At 47.6% G+C, this 23,372-nt stretch overlaps 1 protein-coding gene, 1 long non-coding RNA gene and 1 pseudogene across 3 annotated transcripts; 1 reads left to right on the top strand and 2 right to left on the bottom strand.

Annotated features, from left to right (window-relative positions):
* Positions 1–2,557: 2,557 nt before the first annotated feature.
* LOC112429536 (small nucleolar RNA SNORA26) lies at positions 2,558–2,703 on the bottom strand (annotated as a pseudogene).
* Positions 2,704–3,776: 1,073 nt separating this feature from the next.
* LOC105498039 (solute carrier family 25 member 44) lies at positions 3,777–23,367 on the top strand. Of its 2 annotated transcripts, XM_011769794.3 has the most exons (4): positions 3,780–3,936; positions 9,705–10,342; positions 18,509–18,636; positions 20,851–23,367. In XM_011769794.3, the coding sequence occupies exons 2-4, from the start codon at positions 9,718–9,720 to the stop codon at positions 21,040–21,042; spliced, it is 945 nt and encodes a 314-aa protein (XP_011768096.1). In that variant the 5' UTR covers positions 3,780–3,936; positions 9,705–9,717; the 3' UTR covers positions 21,043–23,367. The 2 variants fall into 2 exon arrangements, with proteins under 2 accessions (XP_070939778.1, XP_011768096.1); XM_071083677.1 differs by lacking the exon at positions 18,509–18,636 and having other exon boundaries at positions 3,777–3,936.
* LOC139359752 (uncharacterized) lies at positions 5,355–13,000 on the bottom strand. The gene is made up of 3 exons (XR_011616144.1): positions 12,862–13,000; positions 9,667–9,759; positions 5,355–5,490 (listed from the first exon to the last, which is right to left on the bottom strand). It is a non-coding gene; the product is annotated as an uncharacterized lncRNA (long non-coding RNA).
* Positions 23,368–23,372: the final 5 nt, after the last annotated feature.

Genomic DNA, 23,372 nt, shown 5'->3' with positions numbered 1-23,372 from the left:
TTTTTTTTTTTTTTTGAGACTGAGTCTAGCTCTGTCACCCAGGCTGGAGTGCAGTGGCCCGATCTCAGCTCACTGCAAGCTCCGCCTCCCGGGTTTATGCCATTCTCCTGCCTCAGCCTCCGGAGTAGCTGGGACTACAGGCGCCCGCCACCTCGCCCGGCTGGTTTTTTGTATTTTTTAGTAGAGACGGGGTTTCACTGTGTTAGCCAGGATGGTCTCGATCTCCTGACCTCATGATCCACCCACCTCGGCCTCCCAAAGTGCTGAGATTACAGGCTTGAGCCACCGAGCCCGGTCACAAGTTTTTCTTTTTCTTTTTTGAGACAGAGTCTCATTTTATCGCCCAAGCTGGAGTGCAGTGGCATAATCTCAGCTCACTGCAACCTCTGCCTCCCGTGTTCAAGCAATTCTCATGCCTCAGCCTCTTGAGTGACCAAGATTACAGGCACATGCCACCATGCCCAGCTAATTTTTGTATTTTTAGTAGACACACGCTTTCGCCATGATGGCCAGACTGGTCTTGAACTCCCAACCTCAAGTGATCTGTCCATCTTGGCCTCCCAAAGTGCTGGGATTACAGGTATGAGCCACTGCACCTGGCCTGCATATTTCTTTTTTCTTTTTTCAAGGAACTGGCTATTTGATTGTAGGAGCTGGCAAGTCTGAAATCTGTAGCGCAGGCCTGCAGGCTGGGAACTCTGGGGGCAGGAGGTGATGTTACAGTCTTAATGCAGAATTTCTTCCTCAGGGAAACCTCGGTTTTGCTCTTCAGGCTTTTCAAACCATTAGATGAGGCCCACCAACATTATTGAGACAATCTCCTTTACTTATAGTCAGCTGACTAGATGTTAACTGTGCCAGCAAAATAACCTTTATAGCAACATCTATATTAGTGGGATTTTTGTTTGTTTGTTTTTTGAGACAGAGTCTCCTTCTATTGCCCAGGTTGGAGTACAGTGGTGCAATCTGGGCTCACTGCAACCTGTACGTCTTGGGTTCAAGTGATTCTCATGCCTCAGCCTCTCAAGTAGCTGGGACTACAGGCACGTGCCACCACAGCTGGCTAATTTTTGTATTTTTTTCTTTTTAGTAGAGACAGGGTTTCCCCATGTTGGTCAGGCTGGTCTCGAACTCCTGATCTCAAGTGATCCACCCGCCTCTGCCTCCCAAAGTGCTGAGATTACAGGTGTGAGCCACTGTGCCTGGTCTATATTAGTGTTAGATTGAATAACTAGGTGGTATAACCTAGCCAAGTTGATAGAAAACTAACCATCACACTAAGATTGAAATGTCCATTAGATATTTTGAGGCAGTTATAAATAAGTCTGGAGTTTAGGAGGAGGGATCCATCCTAGAAATATCAATTTTTAAAAATAGTAGGCCCGGCGCGGTGGCTCACACCTGTAATCCCAGCACTTTGGGAGGCCGAGGCAGGTGGATCACGTGAGGTCAGAGTTTGAGACCAGCCTGGCCAACATGGTGAAAGCCCATCTCTACTAAAAATACAAAAAATTAGCCAGGCATAGTGGCTGGTGCCTGTACTCCCAGCTACTTGGGAGGCTGAGGCAGGAGAATCATTTGAACCTGCGAGGCAGAGATTGCAGTGAGCCAAGATCATGCCATTGCACTCTGGCCTAGGAGACAGAGTGAGACTCCATCTCCAAAAAAAAAAAATAAATAAATAAACAAAAAATAAATAAAAATAGTAAAATACACATAACATAAAATTTACTATTAATAACATTAATATGTAGACAATATTGTGCAACCATCACCACTACCTAGTTCTAGAACATTTTCATTGCCCAAAAGGAAACCCTGAACCCATTAGTTACTTTCCATCCTCTCCCTTAATCTCCAGACTCCTGGCAATCACTTATCCACTAAACTGCTTTTTGTCTCTATAGATTTGTCTATTCTGGTTATTTGGAATAAATAGGATTACATAATATGTGCCCTTTGTATCTGGTTTATTTCACTTAGCTTAATGGTTTCAAGGTTCATCTATGTTGTAGCACACATTCATTCCTTTTTATTGCTTAATACTATTCCACTGTGTAAATATACCACATTTTGTTCACCCATTCATGGGTTGATGGACATTTGAGTTGCTTCTACTTTTGGCAATTGTGCATAGTGCTGCTAAAAATAAACATTCGTGTATGAGTTTGTGTTTGAATGTCTGTTTACAATTGTATTGGGTATATACCCAGGAGTAAAATTGCTGAATCATATGCTAATTTTATGTTTAGTTTATTGAGGAACTGCCACTGTTTTCCACAGCAGCTGTAGCATGTTACATTCCCACCAGCAATATCTGAGGGTTCCAATTTCTCCACACCCTTACCAACGCTCATTTTCTGCTTTTTGTTTGTTTTAATTTTAGCCACCCTAGTGGGTGTGAAGTGGCATTTTATCAACTTGATTTGCATTTCCTTAATGACTAATGATGGTGAGCATCTTTTCATGTGCTTCTTGGCCATTTGTATATCTTCTTTGGGGAAAGGTCTATTCAAGTCTTTTGCCCATTTTTCTCTCCTTTTATTTCTTTTATTTCACCTGCGACTATAGACAGGATCCAAAGAGGAGTTTTCCAGTCTCTTTCCTGTGTTTAATGGAGACTTACCTTACTCTTCTGTGTTATTTTTTAATTTGGTTGTCTTTTTGTCGTTGAATTGTAGAGATATCAACTTTGAAATGAACTGACTCTGCAGCCTATGCCTCCTAGCCCCTCATTTAAAGTGCTCCCTCCTCTTCTTTTAAGTCTATATACAGGCAAATAGCTTCAAAAGCTGGAAAAGACCCTTAATGTCATTTTTCTCCACCTTCAGGTTGTCCCCCATTCCTGCAGTTTTTTGAGTTCCCAAACTTCAAAATTGGCTGTGTATCCTCAGTCATTCCTGCTGCATGTTGACCTCTACTATTTTGGCTCTATAAATAATGAGAAATGCGACCAGCACAGTGGCTCACGCCTGTCATCCCAGTGCTTTAGGAGACTGAGTCCGCAGCATCGCTTGAGCCCAGGAGTTCAGGTTACAATGAGCTATGATCTTGCCACTGCACTCCAGCCTGGGCGATAGAGTAATATTGTGACTCTAAAAAACGAAAAAGAGGAAAGAAGAAAAAGTTATATAAAAATCTCACATTAGATTTGTTCTTTTTTTTTTTTTTTTTTCTTTTTGAGATAGAGTCTCGCTCTGTCGCCGTCCAGTGGCACGATCTCGGCTCACTCCAACCTCCGGGTTCAAGCGATTCTCGTGCGTCAGCCACCCGGGTAGCTGGGATTACAGGCGCGCGCCATCACTCTCGGCTAATTTATTTCGTAGTTTTAGTAGGGACGGGGTTTCGCCAAGGCAGCCAGGCTGATCTCGAACTTCTGACTTCAGGTGATCCGCCCGCCTCGGCCTCCCAAAATTCTGAGATTACCGGTGTGAGCCACCGTGCCCAGCCTTGATTTGAATATAAAGGTTCCAACACCCCCAAACACAAGGTGCCCCTATTTACAACTGGATCGTCAATAAGCGTCTGGTGATTCAATTTCCGCCAATTAGAAAGAGCCCAACCAGAACACGCAGGCGCCTTAACGCTGAGGGCATAACGAAGGTAAAGAAGGCGTGGCTACTGCCCAAATCCAAGATGGCCACCAGGAGGCCGTCCGTTCTCGGAAGGGCAGCCCATCCTCGCTCCTGGGAGGCTCAAAGGCTCAAACGCCATTGGCGGAATCGTCGACAGCTCATCCTCCGCCCCCCGCAGGGGGCGGTAATGACAGAGTCCAAGTTTCCGGTTCCGGCAGTACCGGGAGCCGAGTCGAGATGGAGGAAGATGCGACCGGCGGACGGCATTCGCTGGGAACGACGGATAGACTGGGGGCTGCGGCCTAGAGGTCCGGGCTTGGAGTTCGCCTCAGACGCGGCGGAGCCGCCGGAGTCTGAGAAGGTAATAAGCCACCGGCTCGGGGTCCCTGACAACTAAGGTCTCTGAGGATCTGCACTTGTCAAGGAGGCAAAGGATGCCTGGGGTGCCAGGCTGTGGTGCCATACAGTGGTGCCGTACAGTTCTGGGAATGAAGGACAACTGCTGTGAGGCGTCTCTTTCTGGCAGAGGAGCGTGAGATTCGCTGACAGCGAAGAAGCACGGCAGGGGGCATGCTCGAAGAGCCAGAGTTGGGTGTGCGGGGGCCAGGACAGAGGCTATATAAAGGGGGTGTCCCACGGAGTATCTTGAGAGGATTGTCATGTGTTGTCTGTGATGAGGGATCACGTGGGTACCTATGGAAGACCGAAGGAAAGCTGGGTGGGAATCTCACCATGTCCGAGGTAGGGAGGAGATGATCTTGAAGGAGGGTTCGAAGGCATCCCCAGGCATTCCCCTAGGGAAATGTATATTCAGTAGGACAGGTGGGCAAGCATGTACATATATTCACGTTCATGTGGTAGATAGCTCCCAGGATGCAGATGCAATAGGGAGAACAGAAGGAATAGAGGGTATTGGTCTCTATTCTCTGTTTCCAGCTGAGAAGTGGGGACCCATGGATGTCTTGTCAGGAGTTGTAGAAGATGATTTGATTTGAAAAGATCCGAATCGATCAAATGGTCATCATTGTGCTCAGTTCTACTGACAAGTCAGGATGGAGTCAGAGGGCTCCTAACCTACTCATAATGGTCCCAGAGTCCTGGAGTAGTTGTTATAATTCCTTTTTTTTTTTTTTTTGGACACAGAGTCTCGCTGTATTGCCCAGGCTGGAGTGCAGTAGCGCGATCTTGGCTCACTGCAAGCTCCGCCTTCCAGGTTCACACCATTCTCCTGCCTCAGCATCCTGAGTAGCTGGGACTACAGGCGCCCACCACCACGCCCGGCTAATTTTTTTTTGGTGTTTTCGGTAGAGACGGGGTTTCACCGTGTTAGCCAGGATGGTCTCGATCTCCTGACCTCATGATCCACCCGCCTCGGCCTCCCAAAGTGCTGGGATTACAGGCGTAAGCCACCACGCCTGGCCATTACAATTCTTATAATGCTGACAATCCTTAATACTTAAAGCAATGCTTCCCAAACTTATATATTATAAAAGTTTGGTTCTTATTCAGCAAGTCTAGGGTGCACCCTGAAATTCTGTATTTCTAACAGGCTCCCAGGTGATGATGTCCATGATGCAAGTCCGTGGACCACCTTGGGTGGCAAGGACTTAGAGCATCACTGTCCAGTAGAACTTTCTGTAATGATAATGCTTTGCTGTTAACAAAATGCCTTCACAATTATTAACTCATATGAGTTGCACCAAAACTCTTATACAGCATTGACAGGCTTTATTAGCCTGATTCAACAGACAAGGAAACTGAATTTCGGTGAAGTGACTTGGTTCCAGTCTTATACTACTGAGTAATGGAAGTGAAATTCAACATGGATCTCCCGATTGCTGGTGTTCTTTCCGTTGTATGACCTTGCCTTCCAGGTGACACTGCCTTCTCTCGAGCCAGAATCTTATCCCAGAACCTAGTGAATAGTCAGTCCCATGTGAATTTTCTGGTACAAGGAGAGTAAAGGTGAAGAGGAGGAGGCATATGCCAATTTGTCCCTTTCCATTGGTGGGGTCAGTAGTGGGAGCTCTGCCTCTAACACTTCACTTGATGACTTTAGGACAAAGCACTCACTAATTCTGGGTCACCTGTTAGGTCCCCAGAGTAAGCACTTCAGCATTTGTGCCTGAGCAGTGTTGAAAAGTAGAAGAAAATCCGGAATTGGAACCATGCACATGAGGGTCTGAGAAAGAGCCCTAAAGAAGTTGGGCTAAGTTGGGAGAAGGGAAGGCTGGAGGAACTTTGCATATGGGTATCTGCAAAGAGGATTTTTCAGAGGGCAAAACAAGAAGAATGGGATTGATATTTCTGCAAGAAGTTTGGAAGTTATGTAACAAAGAGCAGGTTGAGATCCTACGTTTTAGGAGCAGCCTGCCCCTTTTGAAGGGGTAAAGGGAGTGGGTGTAGTGCCCTCTCCCCTTCTGTTGTAGTAGCTTATCCCTCTAAGGCATGACCCTTGGAAAGGAGTTACCTGCCTCAGAAAGTCCCCACTTCCTTGTGGGAGTTTAAAATAGATTGGCGTATGTGAGAGATGGAGACAAGGTGGGAAATTGGATCCTGTCTTAGGATTTCTCATCAGGAGATGCTGGTACTTGGTGTTTCAGCTTGATAAATTGAGAAGGTGCCATGAAACCAGGTCCTGGAACAGAATCCCTGGTTGCTCTGTCGTTTAGCTGCTCTGACCCTCTGCCCTGTAGAGCACGCATTTTGCATGTGCCTGGCAGGAGCCCCTCCTGCTTGAACCCAGCTGTATTTGTCTGTGTTGACAAGGTGACTGCTCAGCCACTAAGCTTGGTCACTCCACAGACACACTAGGAAAGCAGAGGCAGTTCTTGGTTTCTCTGGAACAGAGCTGCAAGAACTCTCTGGGCATCTGCATGGCCAGGAGCTTATGCTTAACTGTTGAGTGACCTGCAGCCATAAGGGCATTAATTTTGCCTTCCAGAGGTGGGAAGGACTTGGCCTTAAACAGTGATTTGTGTTAGAATTCTTCAAATCCCATAAGGTAGAAGGCATGGTGGAGTAGAGAAGAAATCTTGGCTCATATCTGCCTCTTCCATTGATCAGCTATGTGACCTTGGGCCTGTTACTTTTAATGTATCTGACTCTCCATTTCCTCATTTATCAGAAGTGTCTAACTGTACACAAGTTAAATTGTAAGAATTACATGAGGTATAGACAGTCAGTCAATCCTGTTGTTTCTCTGTGTCTTCTCACCTCTCACTGGTGTTGGAAATATGATCTTGCGACCCTGGATGGCAGCCACTCTGGAGCGGGAGAGACAGTGACCACCTTTTGAAGGGCTCAAAGGAGAATATTATCCCACAGGACTTAGTGGGTCCTCCAGGCTGAGGCTGGGGAGGAGGGCCACCTTTGCCTACAGCAAGTGGCATATCATTGTTCTAGGGGTTCTCTTGACGACAGAACTTTGCCTGCAGCTCATTTTCCACAGCCTAGATTTTCCAGTCTTGCCAATCCAGTTGACTTCTGTCTTCTCATTTCCAAGCCTTTGTTCTCTCCCTTTCACTGTCTACATGGATTATCCTTAATTCAAACTGCTTTGTCCTGTAGGAAGCCTGTGCAGGTTATGTGCACCTCCCTCAATCCTTACCTTGAAGCTGAGGTTTCCCCTCAGCTCTCAAGTACTCAGTTTGCACTGCAGGTAGTCCCTATGTTAACGAAAGTTATACAGTCCAGCTCAGGGAATCCTGAAAAACTGCCCTTGCTTCCATGGTAACCAAAAGGCAGTTCTCATGGAATAAAAGCTACCTGAAGCCTGAGTTAGGACCTTTGGTTGGGGAAGGTGGTTGAGGATGGACTGTGATTAGATGCTTGGCATGAGGTTTGCTAATGGAACTGCTAGTGTAGAATGTTTCAGCCCCGGCCGGGCGCGGTGGCTCAAGCCTGTAATCCCAGCACTTTGGGAGGCCGAGACGGGTGGATCACGAGGTCAGGAGATCGAGACCATCCTGGCTAACACGGTGAAACCCCGTCTCTACTAAAAATACAAAAAAAAACTAGCCGGGCGAGGTGGTGGGCGCCTGTAGTCCCAGCTACTCGGGAGGCTGAGGCAGGAGAATGGCGTGAACCCGGGAGGCGGAGCTTGCAGTGAGCTGAGATCCGGCCACTGCACTTCAGCCTGGGCGACAGAGCGAGACTCCGTCTCAAAAAAAAAAAAAAAAAAAAAAGAATGTTTCAGCCCCCTAGAGTTGTCCCTGTGATGTGGCTACCTCCTTTCTCTGGGATTTCTCTTCAAGTCTGGGGAGCCCCTGCTTCTCACTTCCTGGAATTTATTTTCCCACTCTCCCTTTCTGGCTGAAAATTTCTAGTATCTTACAGAACAGTGGTGGGCTACACTGGAGCACATCGTATTACCACTAAATATGTCTAATAAATTATATCCTCTGATTTGACATTTCCTAAATGTGAAGCTCCTGATTTTATACGGTTTTGAAATTAGTAAGCTTGTTAGTTTTGTTTGAAATTCTAGGCACTGGATACACTTAACATAAGGGCTACATGTGCATTAACATGCTCTTGTTTCCTTCAGTCTGTATCTTTTTTTTTTTTTTTTGAGATGGAGTCTCACTCTGTCTCCTAGGCTGGAGTGCAGTGGTGTGATCACAGCTCACTGCAGCCTCAACCTCCCGGGCTCAGGTGAGCCTCCCACCTCAGCCACCCAAGTAGCTGGGACCACAGGTGCATGCCAACATGCCCGGCTTTTTTTTTTTTTTTTTTTTGAGATGGAGTCTTGCTCTGTCGCCCAGGCTGGAGTGCAGTGGCGCGATTCTCGGCTCACTGCAAGCTCCGCCTCCCGGGTTCCCACCATTCTCCTGCCTCAGCCTCCTGAGTAACTGGGACTACAGGCGCCTGCCACCACGTCCGGCTAATTTTCTGTATTTTTAGTAGAGACGGGGTTTCACCATGCCGGCTAACTTATTTTTATATATTGTAGAGACGGAGTCTCCCTATGTTGCCTAGGCTGGCCTTGAACTCCTGGGCTCAAGTGATCCTCCCACCTTCACCTCCCAAAGTGTTGGGATTATAGGCGTGAGCCACCATGTCCAGCCTTTTCCTCTGTATCTTGTGTCCATTCCCCAGAGCAATACTGTGTCTTCTTGAACAGATGGTTTCTTGAAGTCCGAGTTCTCCTCTGTCACTTCTCCCCCTTCATTATCTAAGACTGAGGTTGTGGTTTATACGCTTAGAGTTGAAAGCATGCGGTCCAACATGTTCTGTACTCTGTAGTTCTCCAGACTCTCCAGGGAAACTACTTAGCTCTCAGGTGGTTCTTTTCTGTTTTACTCAGAGTTAGTTATCTAATAACTGAAGAGGACTCTGCCCTTTGACCTGTTCCTGACTTTCTAAATCCTTTTGCTGGAGGAAAAGGAGGTGGTGGTGGGGGGTGCCCTGTGGTGTGAAAGCCCCACTTGCCCACACTTTCTTCCAATGCAGACGGGAGAAAATATCATGTAAATGTAGTGACTGTGGGTCAGGGGAGCTCTGAGAGGCCAACATGGGAAACCGGAGACAAAATGAGTCAGTTGGCAATCAGAGGCACCCTGCTGCGGGTGCACAGCCAAAGGTGATGCCTCCTCAGTAGGCCCAGGAGCATCAAAACTGGAACAGTCCCTTTCAGCCTTCAGGAGCCTCCCAAATGTCACTTAGTGACGTCCCATTCACCTGCTTAAAGGCCCTGCATCCTGTCAGGTAGTTGGTTGGTCCACAGCATCCTGAGCTCTGCCTGGGTGAGCCAGACAAAAAGAATGGTCCCTGGTCAGGGTAGTGACACCAGGGCCCAGAGAGTCAGGATAGAAGATCCTGTAAGCTGGGGTAGGGAGCTGAGGAGGCCATGGAGCCAAGGGAATCACTGAAGTGAGGGACAATTTCTGGAGGAGGGAAACTGAGTAAGGAAGGCCTGGCCAAAGACAGAGAAGGGGACAGTATCCTGATCTATGAAGGAAGACTCAAGTGCGGATTGACAGAGCCAGGTTGGGTGGAGTCCAAGCTTTGGGCAAGTGAGTGTCCTGGAGATGAGGTCTGAGAATGGACTTCAGAGCCCAGCCAGAAGGGGAAAGCACAAAGCTCTGACCTCCTTCTTCACATCCCTCCATGCTGCTCAAATCCCAGGTCTTCAGGCACCATGGAGGACAAACGCAACATCCAGATCATCGAGTGGGAACACCTGGACAAGAAGAAGTTCTACGTGTTTGGTGTGGCAATGACAATGATGATCCGTGTCAGTGTCTACCCATTCACCCTCATCCGCACCCGGTTGCAAGTTCAGAAGGGGAAGAGCCTCTACCATGGGACCTTCGATGCCTTCATCAAGATCCTGCGAGCAGATGGTATCACTGGCCTCTACCGAGGGTTCCTGGTCAATACCTTCACCCTCATCTCTGGCCAGTGTTATGTCACCACTTATGAGCTCACCCGGAAGTTTGTGGCTGACTACAGCCAGAGTAACACAGTCAAATCACTGGTGGCTGGTGGCTCAGCCTCCCTTGTGGCCCAGAGCATCACAGTGCCCATTGATGTAGTCTCCCAGCACCTCATGATGCAGCGCAAGGGTGAGAAAATGGGCCGCTTTCAGGTGCGGGGGAACCCAGAGGGACAAGGGGTAGTTGCCTTTGGCCAAACCAAGGACATCATCAGGCAGATCCTGCAGGCTGATGGGCTTCGCGGCTTCTATCGAGGCTATGTGGCTTCACTGCTTACCTATATCCCAAACAGTGCTGTCTGGTGGCCCTTCTATCACTTCTACGCAGGTAAGCAGGGGCCAGGACAGTGGGGGAGGAAAGTGGGATTTCTAATGGGGCTGAGATACTGTTGCTTTGTGCATGTTAGAGTGGAGGTGAGATTTAATGGGGGAATGGATCATTCATTCAGCAAATGTTTGAATCCAAGAGGATTTAAAGATGCATAAAACATAGTTTTTACTTTCAAGGAGCTTCTAATGTAGTGAGGGAAGCAGACAGGTAAAAAGACTAGAACAGTGTGTAGCATATGCTCTGTGTGCTTTGGAGTCACTGGAAGGTTGGGGAGGACAAAAGCCATGGGATGTTTAGGATTTGAAGACAAATCTGATGGGTAATAGTGAGCTTTTGAGTTGGATGTTTTCCTCCGCTTTTTTTTTTTTTTTTTTTTTTTTGGATGGAGTCTCACTCTGTCACCTAGGCTAGAGTGCAGTGGTGAGATCTTGGCTCACTGCAACCTCCACCTCCCAGGTTCAAGCGATTCTTGTGCCTCAGCCTCCTGAGTAGCTGGGACTATAGGCGTGTGCCACCATGGCTGGCTAACTTTTGTATTTTTAGTAGAGATGAGGTTTCACCATGTTGGTCAGGCTGTTCTGTAGCTCCTGACCTTGTGATCTGCCCGCCTCGGCCTCCCAAAGTGCTGGGATTACAGGAGTGAGCCACCAGCCCCTCAGCATTTTAAATTCAAGGTGTGATATAACTTTGAACCTCTCCACTCCTGTGATGTATCTTTGTTCATAAGACATTTTACTTTTTAAGTATTTCCTATTTCCTAGAAATGGGGTTACTGAGTCAAATATGACATTTTTGAGGGCTTCCATAAACATACTGCCAGATTGCCTTCTCAAAGGGCACGATGCATTGTTGAAGAGCAGGACTTGGGTGTGTCTGCTACCCTGGGACATCCATCTACAGCTTTGAGTAACCACAAAACTCCCGTTAGGGAAGCCTATGTTTGCAGCCTCCCTAATCCCTGCTGTTGGCTCACAACCCTTGGTAATGGGCATTCTGTCCCACCCCATTGGAAACTTTTCTGACCAAAATTTTGATGCCTTCTTAACCTGTAATGATTTTATTTCTGTGGCTCTGTACTTTCCTGGTGCTTTTTTGTTTTTCTGATTATTGCTTCTTCTTTCTTCTTCCTTCTTCCTCTTCCTCTTCTTCCTCTTCCTCTTCTTCCTCCTCCTTTTCCCCCTCTTCTTCTTCCTTCTCTTCTTCTTCCTTCTTTTTTCTTCTTCCTTTTCTTCTTTCTTCTTCTTTTTTTGCTAGCTCTATTACTTCTATTTAGCACAATGCTTCCTCTGGGGTATTGTTAAAAGTCAGGTTCCTGGACTCTACCCTGACCCTTTAATGTTAAAAAAGCTTCCCAGAAAAAAAACAAACAAAAAAAACAAAACAACAACAACAAAAAAAACAGCGCTTCCCAGGAAATGTGAGGATCTTCTCTGGAGTCTGTCTTTAGCCTTCTCTCCTCACTTGACTGCATTTACAATTAGAGCTGCATCATCCAGGCACAGTGGCTTATGCCTGTAATCCCAGCACTTTGGGAGGCTGAGGCGGGTGGATCACGAGATCAGGAGATCGAGACCACAGTGAAACCCCGTCTCTACTAAAAATACAAAAAATTAGCCGGGCGTGGTGGCGGCGCCTGTAGTCCCAGCTACTCGGGAGGCTGAGGCAGGAGAATGGCGGGAACCCAGGAGGCGGAGCTTGCAGTGAGCTGAGATCGCGCCACTGCACTCCAGCCTGGGCGACAGAGCGAGACTCCGTCTCAAAAAAAAAAAACAAAAAAAAAAACAAAAAACAAAAAAAAAAAAAACCAATTAGAGCTGCATTTTTCTGATGTGCCCATCATCTCTACTTCCATTCTCAGACTAGCCTGTGGAGAGCTTTGGACAGGCATTCTGACTGTAGGACTTCTCCATCTAGATGCATCTACTTATGTCTAAAACTTTCTTCAAGTAACTAGTATTCATCCCAAGCTGGCTGTCTTTTCTGACTTACTTTCATCGGTCAGTGGCCTTGTTATTCTTCAGATTACTGAGACTGAAGTCTTGGGGATTGTGCGTGACCACTCCTTCTTTCTTGTCCCCACGTCTAGTCCTGGTAACTCTAGAATTTTTCTCCCAACTTTCTCTTCATTCCTGCTGCCTTCCCTGGGAACCATGCCTCTGTTACCTTCCTCCCAGACTGCTGCATCAGCCTTCTAGCTGTTCCCTCCTGAGTTCTCTTCCTTCCCGTCCATCACATACATCTCTAATGGACTGAACTTTTCGACTGGAGTTGTCATGTTCAGTGGCTTCCACTGCTTACTGAGTAAAATCCAAACTCTTCAGCCTGACTTCAGCCTCCCTTAACAGTGAAATCTCTTGCTTCTCCCCTAGGTATAGGCAGTCTGTGCTGTAGCCTGGGCAGGTAGTGCACAATTCCTCAACCATACGTCACCTCTCCTACCACCGTGTTTTGTTCCTGCCACCCCTCTACCTAGATGCCTCCCAGGTTTGCTTACCCCTGGTGCAATCATGACTTACCTTAAGTGCTCCTTATTGCCTCCTCTTCCTTCCTCTCCATGTAACCCTTAACCTAGAAGTGATCTTTCCCCTTTTTCATCCCCATGACATTGAATCTTTCTTAAGGCAGTTATACATTTGCCTTGATATTATTTGTGTGTGCCTTATCTCTTCTACTGAAGGGAGAGGAAACTAACATTTATTGAATGCCCATGTGTGCCAGGGCTCTGTTTGAGGGCTTGCATATCTCATAATTCCAATCTCACAATAACCCTGTGATGTAAGTGTTCTATAAGAACAGGGACCGTGTCTGTTTTTGTTCACTATTGTACCTCCCAACACCTAACTCAGGGTCTGGTGAACCTTAATTGCTCAGTAAATGTTTTTTGAATTAATAGACTGGTTCTTGCCACTACCTTTTGCTTAAAATCTGCCAGTGCTGCCTTACCGGCATCTAGAATAAAATCAATTTTCCTTTCCATGGTCTATACATCTCTATTGATCTGACTCCTATCTGCTTTTCCAGCCCCACCTCGTGCCACTCTCCTCTTCCTCACTGCTCTTCCCTCAGTTTCTGGTATACATCAAGCTCTGTTCTTGCCTCAAGGCCTTTGCAGATAATGTTCTCTGCCTGGACATCCTTTCCCCTGTTCTTTATGTGGTTGGCTCCTTCTCATGCTTCAGGCTTCAGCTTACACATCACCTTTGCGAAAAGGACTTTATTCTATTGGAAAGAGGGCTCTTTCTGTTTTATATTTCAACACCTTCTTTCCTTCTTAGTACTTGTCATAATTTGCAGTTATTTTACCCCCAACTCCCAGCTCCTTAGAATATAAATTCCATGAAGGCATCTCCCTGTCCATGTCTCTGTTCTATGTCTGGTACTTATCGTGGTGCCTGGCATCTATTATTAAGTAAATACTCATTTATATCATTAAATACTTGTCCAGAGTCAAGCCAGTCTTAGCCAAGAGGGATTTAAACCAAGTCAGCCTGAGTTCATCTTTTGCCTGGTAGATAAGAGATTCTTTTTTTCTTTTTTTTTTTTGAGACGGAGTCTCGCTCTGTCGCCCAGGCTGGAGTGCAGTGGCGCGATCTCGGCTCACTGCAAGCTCCGCCTCCTGGGTTCACGCCATTCTCCTGCCTCAGCCTCCCGAGTAGCTGGGACTACAGGCGCCCACAACCGCGCCCGGCTAATTTTTTGTATTTTTAGTAGAGACGGGGTTTCACCTTGGTCTCGATCTCCTGACCTTGTGATCCACCCGCCTCAGCCTCCCAAAGTGCTGGGATTACAGGCGTGAGCCACCGCGCCCGGCGATAAGAAATTCTTAAATGTTTCTTAAATTACTAATGGAGAAAAATGAAAGATGTGGAGTCCCTCCTTTTCCTCCCTTCCTTCCTTCCTTCCTTCCTTCCTTCCTTCCTTCCTTCCTTCCTTCCTCCCTCCCTCCCTCCCTCCCTCCCTCCCTCCCTCCCTTTTCCCACTCTGTCGCCCAGGCTGGAGTGCAGTGGCACGGTCTTGGCTCACTGCAAGCTCTGCCTCCTGGGTTCATGCCATTCTCCTGCCTCAGCCTCCGGAGTAGCTGGGACTACAGGCGCCCGCCACCACGCCCAGCTAAGTTTTTTGTATTTTTAGTAGAGATGGGGTTTCACCGTGTTAGCCAAGATGGTCTTGATCTCCTGACCTTGTCATCCGCCCGCCTCAGCCTCCCAAAGTGGTGAGATTACAGGCGTGAGCCACCGCGCCCGGCCTTTTCTTCTTTTTTTTTTTGAGATGGAGTTTCGCTCTTGTTGCCCAAGCTGGAGTACAATGGTGTGATCTAGGCTCACCACAACCTCCACCTCCCAGGTTCAAGCGATTCTCCTGCTTCAGCCTCCCAAGTAGCTGGCATTACAGGCATGAGCCGCCATGCCTGGCTAATTTTGTTTTTTTAGTAGAGATGGGGTTTCTGGTTTCTTCATGTTGGCCAGACTGGTCTCAAACTCCTGACCTCAGGTGATCCGCCCGCCTTGGCCTCCCAAAGTGCTGGGATTACAGGTGTGAGCCACCATGCCCTGTCTGACACAGAGTTATTTCTACCACTTTCTTGCTTTTGTGTTCCATCTTCTCCCCAAGCCCCAGGAAAATGGCATATGTGCATGATTAAAATTGGAATCCGGATCCTGCTATAGCTTGCAGGCCAGGAGGCCATAATAGACAGGCCCAAGGAGGCAGGCAGTGCCAGTTCAGATGCTACAGTTGTTTTTTGTTTGTTTGTTTCAAACAGAGTTTCACTGTTGTTGCCCAGGCTGGAGTGCAATGGCATGATCTTGGCTCACTGCAACTTTTAACTCCCGGGTTCAAGCAATTCTCCTGCCTCAGCCTACCAAGTAGCTAGGATTACAGGCGCCCGCCGCCCCACCCGGTGAATTTTTTGTATTTTTAGTAGAGACGGGGTTTCACCATGTTGGCCAGGCTGGTCTTGAACTCCTGACCTCAGGTGATCCACCCACCTCAGCCTTCAAAAGGCGTAAGCCACCATGCCTGGCCCAGGTGCTACAGTTTAATGATTGCAAAATGCCTTATTCTTGGGAGAAACAGGACACCAGTGAGGCTGAGCCACCAGTTCACTTTGTTTCTGTTTGTATGCTGATTCTGGGGAAGACAGTAATTAGAACTGGGGGAGAGGTGGTTCTGGTGAGGTTTAGGGAATTCTGCCATGCCACCTGAGACTTGGAAGCTCTCACTTGTGCTCTGCCTGCCTCCACCTCCCTACTTCTCCCTGGCCACAAACTAAAACTAGGAGCATGAGGGAAAAAAAATTTTTTTTTTTGAGACGGGGTTTCACTCTTGTTGCCCAGGCTGGAATGCAATAGTGTGTTCTTGGCTCTCTGCAACCTCCATCTCCCAGGTTCAAGCAATTCTCCTGCCTTAGCCTCCCGAGTAGCTGGGATTATAGGCATGCGCCATCACACCTGGCTAATTTTGTATTTTTAGTAGAGATGGGGTTTCTCCATGTTGGTCAGACTGGTCTCAAACTCCCGACCTCAGGTGATCCGCCTGCCTCTGCCTCCCAAAGTGGTGGGATTACAGGCGGGAGCCACCGTGCCCGGCCGAGGAAAAAATTCTTAAAGGTATGACAACTGAACTATAGAAGAGAAAACCCTACGTGACTTACCTCTTGGATCTCATATGCTGTTCCTTCCCTTACTCATACTGCTCCAGGGTATTGGACTTGGCTGCCCCTCGAACACTTGCTGTATGCTTGTCCTCAGGACCCTTGCACAGAATGTTATCCCTTCTTTGAAAGCTCTGTCCATAGATCCATGTGGCTTGCACTGTCTCCCTCAGGTCTTTGCTCAGACTTCACCTTCTTGGAATGGGCTTTCATCCTTTATCCCTGAGAGGTCTGAGAAAAAAAATGAAAGATAAAATGGCAACCCCTTCCCCTCCACCCTTGGCCTCCCTATCTCCCTTTCCTGCTTTATTTTTATGTATAGCACATACCTGCTGACATAGCTGTGTATTTTGCTTTTTTATTTGTTTATTATCTCTTCACACTAGAATATAAATTTCCTAAGCACAGGAATTTGAGGCTTTTTTATTTACTGTTAAATCCTCAGGACCCAAGATGACCAGCTCATGGTAGTCGCTCAATAAATCTTTGTTGAATAAATGAATGAACATGTTGTCTTTCACCTCCAGAGAGAGTAAAAAGAAAATTCAATTGCAGGTAGACTTCTCAGTGGTACTGGGATGGGTTAACCTGGGTGCCATTCTATCTTCATTAGCATTTTGAAAGATGAATTTTCTTTCTTGATATAAGCTGGAGAAAAGTGCTCATTGTAGGATGTGACTTTCTATTTTAATATTGTTTTTATTTTTAAAAACATGCACATGTTTCAAAATTCAAAAGTTAAGAAAGGGTATGTAGTATGCAACAAAAAGACTGACCCACCTGGTTCCCAGTGTCACTAGTTTTTATTTAATTTTTAATCTCTTTTTTTTTTTTTTTTTTTTTTGAGATGGAGTCTTGCTCTCTCACCCAGGCTGGAGTGCAGTGGTGCAATCTCAGCTCACTGCAACCTCCGCCTCCTGGGTTCAAGTGATTCTCCTGCCTCAGCCTCCCGAATATATGGGATTACAGGTGTGCACCACCACGTCTGGTTAATTTTTGTATTTTTGGTAGAGACGGGGTTTCATCATGTTGACCAGCCTGGTCTCGAACTCCTGACCTCAGGTGATCTGCCTACCTCTGCCTCCCAAAGTGCTGGGATTACAGGCGTGAGCCACCACATTCAGCTTTAATTTTTCTTTGAGACAGGGTGTTACTCTGACGCCCAGGCTGGAGTGCAGTGGCATGATCATGGCTCACTGCAGCCTCTGCTTCCAGGACTCAGGCGATCCTCCCACCTCAGTCTCCCAAGTTGCTGGGACTACAGGCCTGCGCCACCATGCCCAGCTAATTTTTGTATTTTTAGTAGAGGAGGAGTTTCACCTTGTTGTCCAGTCTGGTCGCAAACTCCTGGGCTCAAGTGATCTACCTTTCTTGGCCTCCCAAAGTGCTAGGATTACAGGCTTGAGCCACCACTGCCTGGCCGTGTCATTGGTTTTTAATGTATCCTACCAGAGTTACTCAATGTATTCCCTCTCCAAGGAATCTTGTCCTGTTTAAATGGATGATGTTGGCCAGGTGCAGTGACTCACACCTGTAATTTGGGAGCTGAGGTGGGAGGATTGCTTGAGTCCAGGAGTTCAAGACCAGCCTGCGCAACATAGTGAGACCCCATCTCTACAAAACTTATTTATTTATTTATTTTTTTTGAGACAGAGTCTCGCTCCGTCACCTAGGCTGGAGTGCAGTGGCGTGATCTCCGCTCACTGCAATCTCCCCGCCTCCCGGGTTCACGCCATTCTCCTGCCTCAGCCTCCTGAGTAGCTAGGACTACAGGCGCCCACCACCATGCCTGGCTAATTTTTTTTTTTTTTTTTTGAGACAGAGTCTCGCTCTGTCGCCCAGGCTGGAGTGCAGTGGCGTGATCGCGGCTCACTGCAAGCTCCGCCTCCCGGGTTCATGCCATTCTCCTGCCTCAGCCTCCCGAGTAGCTGGGACTATAGGCGCCCGCCACCACGCCCAGTAGTTTTTTGTATTTTTAGTAGAGATGGGGTTTCACCGTGTTAGCTAGGATGGTCTTGATCTCTTGACCTCGTGATCCGCCCGCCTCGGCCTCCCACAGTGCTGGGATTATAGGCGTGAGCCACTGCGCTCGGCACTACAAAACATTTTTTAAAACATTAGCTGGGCATGGTGGCACAAGCCTATAGACCCAACTACTAGGGAGGCTGAGATGGGAAGATTGCTTGAGCCCGGGAGAGTGAGGCTGCAGTGAGCCATGTTCATGCCGCTGCACTCCAACCTGTGTGACACAGCAAGACCCTGTCTCGGAAAAAAAAAATCAATCAAAATAAATGGGTGATATTTCCAAGATGACTCCTGGAAAGGGCCTGAGACTTAATAATTTTTTGAAGGAAGCAGAGAAAATAAAAGATAGGAGTTAGGTGTCTAAGGTGGCGAAGAGTGGAGGGCCGGTCTGGGTTGGGAAAGCCACCTGGTAGAAGCAGCAAGCACAGGGAGGCCAGACCGGTGGTGCTTTGTGTCTTGAGCCATTGTCTTTCCCTGGATTCCAGAGCAGCTCTCCTACCTGTGTCCTAAGGAGTGCCCTCACATTGTCTTCCAAGCCGTCTCAGGGCCCCTGGCTGCAGCCACTGCCTCCATCCTCACCAATCCCATGGATGTCATACGAACCCGCGTGCAGGTAAGACTGGCCACTTCCCTCACCCTCCTCATGGAGAAACCATTAGAAGCATGACCTTCAAGCCCTCCAGTGTTGCCCTGACCTCTTTGTTTCCTGGCCCTCTAGTCCAGTCAGTCTTCTCCTGAACATGTAAGCCCCTTCTGTGTGCTTAGCATCTATAGAAGCCAGCCCACAGCCAGGTGCAGTGGCTCACTCCTGTAATCCCAGCATTTTGGGAGGCCAAGGTGGGCAGATCACCTGAGCCCGGGAGTTCGAGACCAGCCTGGCCAACATGGTGAAACCCTGTCTCTACTAAAAATAAAACATTAACTGGGTGTGTTGGCATGTGCCTGTAGTCCCAGCTACTCGGGAGGCTGAGGCAGGAGAATCACTCGAACCTAGAGGTGGAGGTTGCATTGAGCCGAGATCACGCCAGTGCACTCCAGCCTGGGTGACAGAGTGAGACTCTGTCTCAAAAAAAAAAAAAAAAAAAAAAGAAGCCCGCCCAGCACTTAAAAGTACCTGGAGTAATGCTTCTCACTCTGTCTGCTACCTTGCCCTCCATCACATGCCCATACCTCCAGGAAATCTTACTGGTTTCTTCCAGCCTTTACTGGAGTCCTATTCCGTAGCCTATTAGCATAGCCTGTCAACAACTCTTTCCTTTACCTTGCAGGTTTGTGGTTATAAGAAATATTGATTTCAGTTAATTCGTAAGTCTGTCTGGTTTTTCCAGTAGGCCGTAAGTTCTCTATGGATTATGAGAGTGACTTTTCTTAAATAGGTTTCACAGATTTTATGGTGTGGATGCAGCAAAACCCTGACAAAGCCCTTAGTAATGCCTGTCTTCAGTCAGCTTAAAGACAGTTACACAGCACTTAGACCAAGGAAATAGAATCTGAATGATATGTAATATGCAAATAGTGGTGTTGCCATATGAAGTTTTATGTCTGATTTGAGGTGGAGAATCAAAGTTGTACAAGAGAATGAAGTCACTGGGTTATGGTGAGGGGAGGAGGGAAGGAAAATAACAGGTTAGGGATAAAATCAGCTTCCCTAGTACCAGGATGTTGGGAAGGAGATAAGTAATAAATATAGGTATTTTTGTTTCTAGGAAAGAATGCCCCCTCATTTGAAAATGAATACACTGGCATCTGGTTGGTTTGCAAATAATAAAGCACACAGGGTCAGTCCTCATTCTTTCCTGAGCTTTATTCTGGGCGGTCTAGGAGGAGATCCAAGGGAAAGGACAGGTCTCTACTTTGAGGAGCTTCCAGGCTGGAACGACCCAGAGGCATAGGTGAAAAAGTCCTTGACGTGGCTGTGGAAAAAGTGGAAGGGTTAGGGAAGCAGAGATGGTCACAGGAGAGAGTATTGGAGAGGAAGAAGGGAGTGCGTAGGAGGGTGCTGAAGGAGGCGGGGTGGAAGCAGGAGATGTTCTTAGCCATGGCTGGGATACCTTGTGAAGGTCATATCATATAAGGGGCGGTATGAACAAGGAGTGCATCTGTCCTGTATTGGCCAAGGGGCTGAGGGGTGGTTTATAAAGGTATAGTTTAGGGGTCAGGGAGGGTGTGGAACTGTTGAGAAAGAAGAGAGAAGTGATTTCTGCTTGGCCAGGCTTTCAGTGTGATAGGGAAGATACCTATATTTGTTCTTGGGGTATGTGAGAGATGGCAGAGATGGAGAGGAAGGTTCCAGCTCTAGAACTTCAAGGGATTGAAATGATCAGAATCAAAATCAGACTGGCAGAGCTGCAGAGGGTCTTAGAGAGGATTTAACCCAGCCTCCCTGAGACCAAAGAGCAACATCCAGTTCAAAGACTCATAGCTACATAGATTATCTCATGATATCAATGATAGTTAACATTTATTGTACACTGAAATGATCTGCCACCACTGTTTTAGTATTTATGAATATTATTTTCTTTCTTGCTCATAACAACCTCATGGTGCAGGTACTATTATCACTTTTTTATATTTGAGGAAATCGGGGCACAAATTGTTAAATTACCCAAGGTTATGTTGTTAGTAGGCTGGGAAGCAGAATTCAAACTCAGGCAGTCAGGCACCAGGGCTTATACTAAATCACTGTGCGGTACCATCCCTCACAAGCAGAATCCACACCTTCCGATGTCTGAGTCTAGTTCTCCCCACTTTAGCCTAAGGCCGATGGAGATTGAGCAGACGGGCTCTGACTACAGACAATGGCCCTCCACTGTGTTGACTTTTCCAGGTTGAGGGTAAGAACTCCATCATCCTGACCTTCAGACAACTGATGGCAGAAGAAGGGCCTTGGGGCCTCATGAAGGGCCTCTCGGCCAGAATCATCTCAGCCACACCTTCCACCATTGTCATTGTGGTGGGCTATGAGAGCCTCAAGAAACTTAGCCTCCGACCTGAGCTGGTGGACTCGAGACACTGGTAGGGGAGAGAAGCCTGCTGTTTTCCACACTACCGTGGGTCAGGGGCAGAGTGGAGAGGATGGCACCCTCTCCAGATGACCCCACCACACACCCAGCCCTGCCCTGGGCCAGGTGGCCTATCTGGGATAGGGATAGAGACTTTGAACTGCTCTTGCTGAAGAGGCTCCACGCCTGGATCCCTTGCCCCCACTATTTAAAATTCTCTTCTGAGCTGGGCTCCCTCACTCAGTCCCTGTATTCCATACTGGCCTAAAGGCCACCCCCCACCCTGCTAGCCCTTCTGGCTTCCCCCTCCGTCTGTGTCCCTGAGACCCTGAGAAGAGCTGTACATAGAGCTTGCTTACTACCACTGGTTCTTCCTCTTGGGCTTTCAGCCCAGATTCCAAGCAGCTGCTATCAGCCCTCTCTCCCTTCATCTCTTAGCCTTGCTTATTTTTATTTTGGGACCGAGCTGCCCACTAGATGACTCTGCTTTTCCCTGCACTTGGGGCTAAGGTGCCAGGCACTTATTTGCACAGGGAGCAGGAGCAGCAAAAAATCTCTGGTTCTCCAGAGCACTCGTCCTCTCTTTGGAGGGGTTATTAGGTTGGGGAGAAATGTTGATACTTTTATTTTGTGTGTGTGTGTGCGTGTGTGTATTAACATCTATGAACCAGGCTATTAGTCCTGCTAAAGCGCCAATCCTGCTGTCAGAGCTCACCCCCTTCCTAAGACAGGTAGAAAAATGTAATGTGACTTTTTCCTCAATTCTAGTTCCCTGTCCCTTCAGTCTCAGGAGCCCCAGGAGAGTCTAAGCTGGGGCATCCCCTGGCCCAGAGGACTCCCGTGGTGGGCACAGTTCTAAGTGGATCAGGCTGTCTTGGGTGCACTGGACTTGGAGCACTGCCTTGAGAAGTCAGGTTGAGAAAGTAGTTGATCTAGAAGGCAACAAGAGGGCATGTGTTCCCCAGCACATCTACCCAGGCCAGCAGAGCCAAACCTAGGAGAGGGCAGTGAGGAGATTCTCTGCCCCAGGCGGCCATAACATACACATAAATACCCCAATCACTCAGACTTATGGCAACAAGTGTTGTCTCACTATGGCGATCTCTAAGATCCACATCACTGGATGCGTAGTCATCCCAGTCATGTTACCCTGTGGAGGGATAGTGGAAGAACATAAAGAGCAGTTCAGAAAGTCACCCAATACAAGGACCACTGCATTTACCAGCCTGATACTGCCAAAATTATCTGATGCTCTCAGGAGCTAGAAGAGGAGTGCTCCTTCTTCCCTGCCTCATCCTCCCTACTGCTACTCCCCCCGAGCCTGTGTTGCAGGTAGAGAGGTGCAGCAAATAGAGAAGGCATGTCAAACCCTGCATTTCTACCTGAGACGTTTGACCTGGATGATCCTCCAAACTCTATTGGTCCCACCCCCTGGGAAAGGCCATGGTGCCAATTTGAAAGGTGCTAGCTACCTGAAGCCTTGATATTTCTTCATGGCTGCCGCACATTCTTCCACCCTGGCCAGAACAGGTTGTGAAAACCATTCTCTACCTTCCCCACCACCACTGTCCATCTTGATCTCATTGAGGGTTTTTCCCTTTCACTTGATTTTATTTTTGTTAATCCCTTCCTGCACTTTGTCAAGAGAGTCCGCCAGTTTCTATCCAGGAATGTTCACATCCAAAGGGTTGGACCCACCAGTCATTCTGAATCTTCCTGCCCCTCCTCACCGCTTTACCCTGAGAACCACAAATATAATGGAAGCAGTGGGGCCCCCTCCCCCACCATGTCTTTAAGCTCATCCTAGCAAGACCTCTAGAGACCCTAGAGACTTCAGTCCTTCCCCACCATGGCACAGTGGGGAAAGTGTCACGGACGGGAGGTAGGATCCTGCCACTCGCGTCTTAGTGTTTCTCCCCCAAGACTTTCCTTGTTTTGTTGTCTTGTGCAGTATTTTACAGCCCCTCTTGTGTTTTATTCTTTGTTTCACGTACACACACGCAGTTTTAAGGGTGATGTGTGTATAATTAAAGGGACCCTTGGCCCATACTTTCCTAATTCTTTAGGGACTGGGATTGGGTTTGACTGAAATATGTTTTGGTGGGGAATGGGACTGTGGACTTCCATTCTCCCTAAACTGGAGTTTTGGTCGGTAACCAAAGCTAAAAGAAACCTCTGGGAGACTGGCCAAGACGGGAAACCTGATTGGAGCATTGAGAATGAAAAGGCAGACTCTGAACGTTTGATGAAATGGACTCTTGTGAATATTAACAGTGAATATTCACTGTTGCACTGTACGAAGTCTCTGAAGTGTAATTAAAAGTTTTTATTGAGCTCCCGAGCTTTC

Source organism: Macaca nemestrina, chromosome 1, assembly GCF_043159975.1.
Source record: "Macaca nemestrina isolate mMacNem1 chromosome 1, mMacNem.hap1, whole genome shotgun sequence".
NCBI classification, from domain to species: Eukaryota; Metazoa; Chordata; class Mammalia; order Primates; family Cercopithecidae; genus Macaca; species Macaca nemestrina.
The sequence above is the reverse complement of the archived record's forward strand: the minus strand, read 5'-3'. Positions and strand labels throughout refer to the sequence as shown.